The following is a 6,545-nucleotide window of genomic DNA, read 5'->3' on the forward strand; positions in this document are numbered from 1 at the left end:
CCTCTCCTCCGGCTGCTCCTTCTAAGTAATCGAAAGACTCTGCTTGTTCCGGCTCTTCTGGGAATTGCAGTTGCCTAGGTGATATGGGGCGCGCTAAAGCGGATGCATTTGTCCCGACCCAAACAGGAATGAAGCAGGCAATGGTATAAGCTAGCACTGCATATGAATGCACAACGTGTTGATCATATCCACTTCTAAATGTTGGTCTTTCTGAGGATGCTGTGGTCTGCCCTTCAACAGTTGGCGGGGCCCGACCAGTTGCAGCGGAGCTTGTGGACGGTTCTTCACCTTCAGAAGAATCCAAAGAAGCAGCATCACGCCGACGCTCAGGGTCGAGAAACAACGACAAATCTGGCTCCTCTTCGAGTCCCCCTTTGAGCGCAGCTGAAAGACTAGTAGCCTCACTGCTGGAAAGACCCAGTTGACCACCAGGTCGATTCCGTTCATGAACCACCGACGCCCCTCCACCACAAACGTGTATAAAGTTACCTCTCATGGAACTTTGCAACTCGTTCGAGAATTTGCAGAGACGCGTCCTAAGGTCTCTGCCATAACATCTAAGTCGAAGGAATCCGGTGATCATTTCGCGAAGCATTGTCCGACGTCTGGGACTCTCTTCAAGAGGCCCGAACGGCTTGAAAATGCCAATGAAAGAGAGTTCGTTTTGAAGTTCCTTGATCCAGGAAGCAGTGTCTCCGTCTCGGCGGAGCTTTCGCTTGCGGGTGTGTCTAGAGTAGGAAAGAATTGTGAGAATCGCATTTGTGATATTTCTGGGGGCCCTTATACCGCTCTCTATCCAAGGTAACAGAGAGAGCAGGGCTCGGGTGCATGCGAGTATCATCATGCGCGCCAGCAAGGCCTCATCCGCTAGCCTCCGTGTTCGGTGCTCTCCCATGGACTCTAGGAAAGAAACGCATGGCACCCTGAGGCCCTGTAGCACTTTTACAAGGTTAGAAGTTCTCTGCATCCTGAAACGGTCTGTATCTTGATCGTTCTCCATGGCTGAGTTCCCGAACTGGACTACCGCCTCAATCGCGGCTACACGTTGCGGCTCCAGAAAGTTTGAAGTATGGGTCCCCAAAAAGGCCAACTCCTGAATAGCAATGGTTATTAACAATTGCACATATGCTACTCTATCCTGAGGATGCACCCACGGGAGCGCTGAGGAGCCCAAGTTAACTAAGCGTAGCAGCTCCTGTATCATGCACGATGCCCGCTCTTCGGCTGTGCCCTCTTCCAGGATGAAACCTCCAACCTCGCCTGGCCCCACTGCTTCTCCATACTCTGAGGTCTCTTCCGAAAATTCATCCGAATCTCCACTGTCTGAGCCACAGAAGCTTTCTCCGTCGTCTTCGGCGTTCGCCAGTGACCTTGTTTTGTAATGGGAGGTTCCCGCAAGTAGTAGTTTCCGTGCACAGTAAATAGTTGCAAATGCAACTGCAAAGCAAGCAAGAGAGACAAAGGCCGCCGTTGAAAGGTGACGGAAAAAGCTTTGTTGCCTCTTCTTTGCTGTTGCTGCCGCATGCCCTGTAGAAAATCTTGCTCCCTCAATCCAATGCGCAGGCGCGTATCCTGCCCCGTCTTTGTCGTCTGTGGAAAGCTGGCTGTTCTTCATGACAGCTGTGGCTGTCGTGTGGGCTACAGCGATGTCTTGTGGCATCCAGAGGGTCTCTGCTGTTGCTGCCAACGCTACTGGCGTTGTTGCAGCGAGTACCAAAGAACACAGGAGGCAAAATAAGCCAGGGGCGACCAGCCGGTCTCGGGCGGAAGAAAGAGATGTCCCATTTTTTGAAAAAGAGTTATGAATTAAGCTGGCCACCACTGCAGAAAGCGACGTTGATGCTTTCGTAGTTTTCATGAAGCCAAAATGAGTTTGACTTGGCCCTCCGAGGTTCGGACAACGGCTCAAATACCTTGCATTCAGGGAAAAAAAGTGATATCATGAAAAGGGAGGAAAGAAACCGTATTTGTCTGACATAATGGAGAGGGCCACTGGCTCCCACAGGAACTTCAGTTCTTGACTGCTGCACAGTCTCCGTGCAGTGGTGGAGAATTCTACAAAGTGAAGGCGGCTGTGGGTCTCATGGAGCTCTCAATAATCCTAATTGCATGAAATATATGGCGGCGTACTAAACGAGTTGAAAAATAGTACCGGATAACACCAATGACCTGTGAGTCAGACTGCCCACACTGAAGGCACCAGGCCGACTAGACGGCCCCCAGAAGGAACTCTTTGAGCGTAATTTGCTCTTGACCCGGAGGGCCAAGAGAATTATTTTATGTGAAATTCAATAAGAAAGCAGACGATTTGTTTGGAGCCCTTAACTTGCTTCAGTCTTTTCGGCCCGGTGTGGCCTTGTGGCATCATCGCTCACAAACTGGACACCCCACCAGCCCAGATTGCAGGCCAAGCAGGCTACATATTTCGCCCCATATACTTAGTGTATCTCTTTTACAATGCTCTTACGATCTTAATAAACCTGGAAATTTTAACTTTTCTCATAAGAACAGCGGAAGCGCACCGTTGCAAAGGAGTGCCGGAGTTTGTGCAGGCGTGCCAGCGTTCCTTTCTCTAACGCTGTACAATCCATGTACAACAAAACAGCATTGTCACTGCAAAACCTGAGGAAACAAATGAGGGCCAAATATGGGTGTTTATCAGCTTCTGGGGAGCACGATGGCATGAACTGCTTGAACGTGATTGTGGGGACTCAAGCAAAACATCCTGCATCGATCGATGAACAGCCACAAGAAAGAAGCGGGCACACGTCTTTTCCGCGATGATTTTAGTCGCTAATTGTATTTTGTATTTGCTATTCGCGATTTTTTCAACCCTTCGTGGTGCAGTGCACACACAGTGCGGTAGCGACACGAATAGAGACCATGAATTTTCGTCCATGTAAAGAAATGGGGGATGCCACCTGTCTCTGTGTCCAGATACTTGGGGTTCTGCGATTTCTTCCTAAATATTAAAGTGGTTAAAAATATCAGTGGAGAAAATGCCTTCTAAACCACAAAGGCGCTATGCAAGACAGCAAATTTCTGGCCCAGCATGTGTTTACTGAAGAAGAAGGCTTGCAAGTACACTCCACGAAAGTGCCGAAGCCAAGCTGCATCTTCTGTTCCTTACACATTGTACATTATTTTCATAACACTCCAAAATGGCGCCGGAGAAAGTGTCGGCTAAGTCGCACGTGGGTTGCTAAGCGCACCGAAACGGCGACCCAGCAATGATTTTGCCGAAAGAGGTAGAGTAAAGCACGTGCAAGCTGCACAAGAAATGCAGCCATTTACAGGTCACAGTGGGTCTAATGGCGCGCCATGTGTTCTGCGGTGGATGCACGCAACTCACAGCGATACGCCCGAACACAGAGGAAGGTCGCAGACAGCGCTGGGCATACACCTTGGCAAAAACTGGCGATAGTATCTAGAGGAGCTAACGTTTGAAGTAACGACTGCAAGTGAAGTCGGTGGCGAAGTCTGTAGAAGTCACGTGATGGCTGGGGCTGCTTCGCGCGCCTGTCCAGAATGGCACAAGGCCCTATTTATGGGGCACTGTAGTGGCGGGCTACGGGTGTGCGATTGCAAAGCTGTATCTGCTCATAACACACATCAAGTGCCACAAAAGCACTTTTCATCATGATAAAAGTCAAATTAAGAGAACTTGGCGGACAGTGACCCCCGCCTGGCTTTAAACCGCAACAGTTCCTTTGACCCGAGGTCGTCGTTTGGAGGCTTGCGCCACATGGAACAACAAAAGATGGAAATTTGTGAATGTTCAATAAGGTTTTACCTTGATTAATGCAATATTTCTTAGCTGCTGCTCGCGGTGCTGTGTAGCTCGAAATTTCATTTTAATGTAGCGGCTATGCCCTAAGTACGGCTTGACGTTTAAGCAATTAGCAGAGTGGCAACAGCTTTACAAAACAGAAGGGGTCTTTAAAAAGTGCCACGATGCTGGTGGCTGCAGATACCCAAGTTTCCCTTAAAGAGGTTTAAATTTTGAGTTTGCAGGCTGTAGAGTTTCACTGGCCTTGCTTCAAGTTGTTATGCTGCTTGTTTCTCCACCTAAAAGGAATGAAGAATGGCTTCGTGTGTCAGGCACACTGCTATTTCGTCAGTTAGGGCTTGGGTTTTGCTTCCTATAGAACAAGCTGTTAGCCGCACGAGCACGCCCCTGGACACTGTAATAGAAAGTGGTAGTAATCCTAAAAACGGCAACGATAATACACGGAAGGTAAATATTTTGCATTCATTTACTTGAAGAATGTGCAAATGTGTGCTAATGCAGCTAGCAATTTGCGAAACAAGAAGCAAATCCCAAGCTCTAAAGCCAAGCCTGCTGTAAGCCCAAGATCTCCTTGTAATACTGTTGCTTTTTCAGGGCCGCTAGCACTGTTTCCCGTCCCCTGATGTTTTATTTCTTCCAAATGGCCTGCCAGCATCCTGCGAGTACGTAGCAGGATCCGTTCAGTGGTGGCGTATGCTTCAGTAACCCATTTCCGTTCTTTGTGCCATGAAGGTGAATGAGCGAGCTTGACTGTGGCATAAAAAATAATCCAATAGGCAGCAAACACAAAAGCAGCCAATACAGCAAAGAATATTGCCAGTATTCCCAATTAGCAGTGGTAGAAACAAGACTTCTACCGTGGTGACCAGGCTTCCAGTAGGCGTATGTGTTGTATCCTAGTGTTCTACTGTCTTTTTAAAGACATTTTGGTATCATATATAAAAAAAACCGAGAGACGAAGTCACTTTGTACACATGCGCTTCCCTCGATTTATGATGGATTAACCGCTACGTAGACACTGGGAGTGTGCCGGTGAAATGATATGAGGCGGAGTTTACGTGCTGTACGATAAAGAAGCCGCCCATGGCCAAATCATACAGTACACAGTGCTTATGTTTTTTTTACAAACCGTACCTTTTCTTTATCACTACATGAGCCACTGGCTTCCGTTTTTAATGGCCACTATGTCTGCAAAAGGTTCGCTGCGAAGCGCAAAAATCTTTTGAATCCGTGCTTGAGTAGACGCGGCAGGCCCTGTTGTAACCGCAAGGATTCACTGCAGAGCAGACAAGTACAACAGGATCGCCAATCATAATACAGCAGTTCCGAAGGGTTACACGACGATAAATGCCCCTGAAAATCTCTTGCGCAGCGTCAGATTAGCACACATTAAACCATTTATCGATATCTTCTTGCCAACTCATCTATCTGTATTTAGCTGCCTACTTTTTTACTTATCAATGTGAATCTACTTATCTCTGCATTTGCCAGTGCAGCTGCCAGTAGTGTCCAAACCAATCGCATGTATGCATATTTCCATGTTTTTTTTATCTCCATAGGTTCTTCTGTGCCTACCTCGATGCCTCTGCGTACGCACCTATCTACCTAGCCATACCATTCCTCCTGTCAGTCTGTATTTCTTTCTTTCTATCTATCTATGCCTCTTCCTATTTAGCTGTGTCCCCCTCTAGCTATCTACCGGTGAGCCTCAACTAACTATGCGTCTTTTGCTGTCCTTGGAAATGGCCCATTAAGAAAACTGTGGTAAGGCTTTTTTAGAGGCCTCTCTGAAGCAAGAAAAAGGGACTCGAGTGGCAGCCAGAAAGGGACCCGAGAGGGAGCCTTTAAAGGGCCTTAGCAGCGACACCTCCAGGTCCAACTGCAGCGGCTGATGAACGATTATATAATGAGAGATCAGAGGGTCTCACAGGGAGACTTTCAGCAAGTCCTATCGAGATACTGTTACACAGGGCACTGACGGATTTCTAAAGAGACCGCGAAGTGGGGCTCCGGTGCCAGTGCTGCAAGAAGACCTGGCATGCGATCGTTGTAAGAAATAATATTGTGTAATCGGCATGCATGGCTACACAAGGAGGTGCATAAGGTAAAGCAAAGGGCAAGCCACCTGCTGAGCTAGAATGCAGCAACAGAACGAGCCGCTCCAGCATGGAGCCCCTGAGGACGCCAGATAGGCAAAGGGGAGACGCCAAACACTCCTACATTTTTCACAGCAAAGTATCTGAGATTGAGCCTCTGCTTCTGCCGCTTCTACGCCTGAAAGTGTGTACACGAAAGCAGGAGACACCCGCAGCATGCTATTGCTGATTTACCATTTACGCCAGCGACACGGAACGCCAGCATGTTCTGCGTATGCTCTTTTCGTCTATTCACTTCTAGTTTTGGCTTCAGTTCGCAGAGCAGTCTCTTGTTTCCCCCTCCTTAGAGCGGTTTCTTGCCTCCTGAGCAGCTCTTCAAATGCATCCTTGCTATCCTCTGCTATCTGCTGCAGCTGAATGCGTTAGGACGGAAGTGTATCATGCGCATGCTGGACATGGTGTGCAGGCCTAGAGATGGCGCACTGGCTCACAGTTTGTTCACATGTTCTTATCCAACTGGCCAAGAACGTTGTAGACATAAAAGTGATTGCACGCGCATGTCTCACTTTGTACAAAAGCTTCGTAAGGGCTGATCTCACATCTTCAGGGACAACACCCGAAGTTTGAAAACTGCTGCCGCTGCCTGGAGCTTTCGTTCC

At 48.3% G+C, this 6,545-nt stretch overlaps 1 protein-coding gene across 1 annotated transcript; it reads right to left on the reverse strand.

Moving 5' to 3' along the window:
* Positions 1–1,660, reverse strand: ENH_00012690 (hypothetical protein, conserved; the record flags this gene model as incomplete). Its single annotated transcript, XM_013578755.1, has 1 exon — positions 1–1,660. A coding segment is annotated over one exon (1,660 nt), but the record flags the coding sequence as incomplete, so codon positions are not given.
* Between the last annotated feature and the right edge of the window lie 4,885 nt (positions 1,661–6,545).

This window comes from Eimeria necatrix, genomic scaffold (assembly GCF_000499385.1).
Source record: "Eimeria necatrix Houghton genomic scaffold, Enh_scaff13, whole genome shotgun sequence".
Classification (NCBI taxonomy): domain Eukaryota; phylum Apicomplexa; class Conoidasida; order Eucoccidiorida; family Eimeriidae; genus Eimeria; species Eimeria necatrix.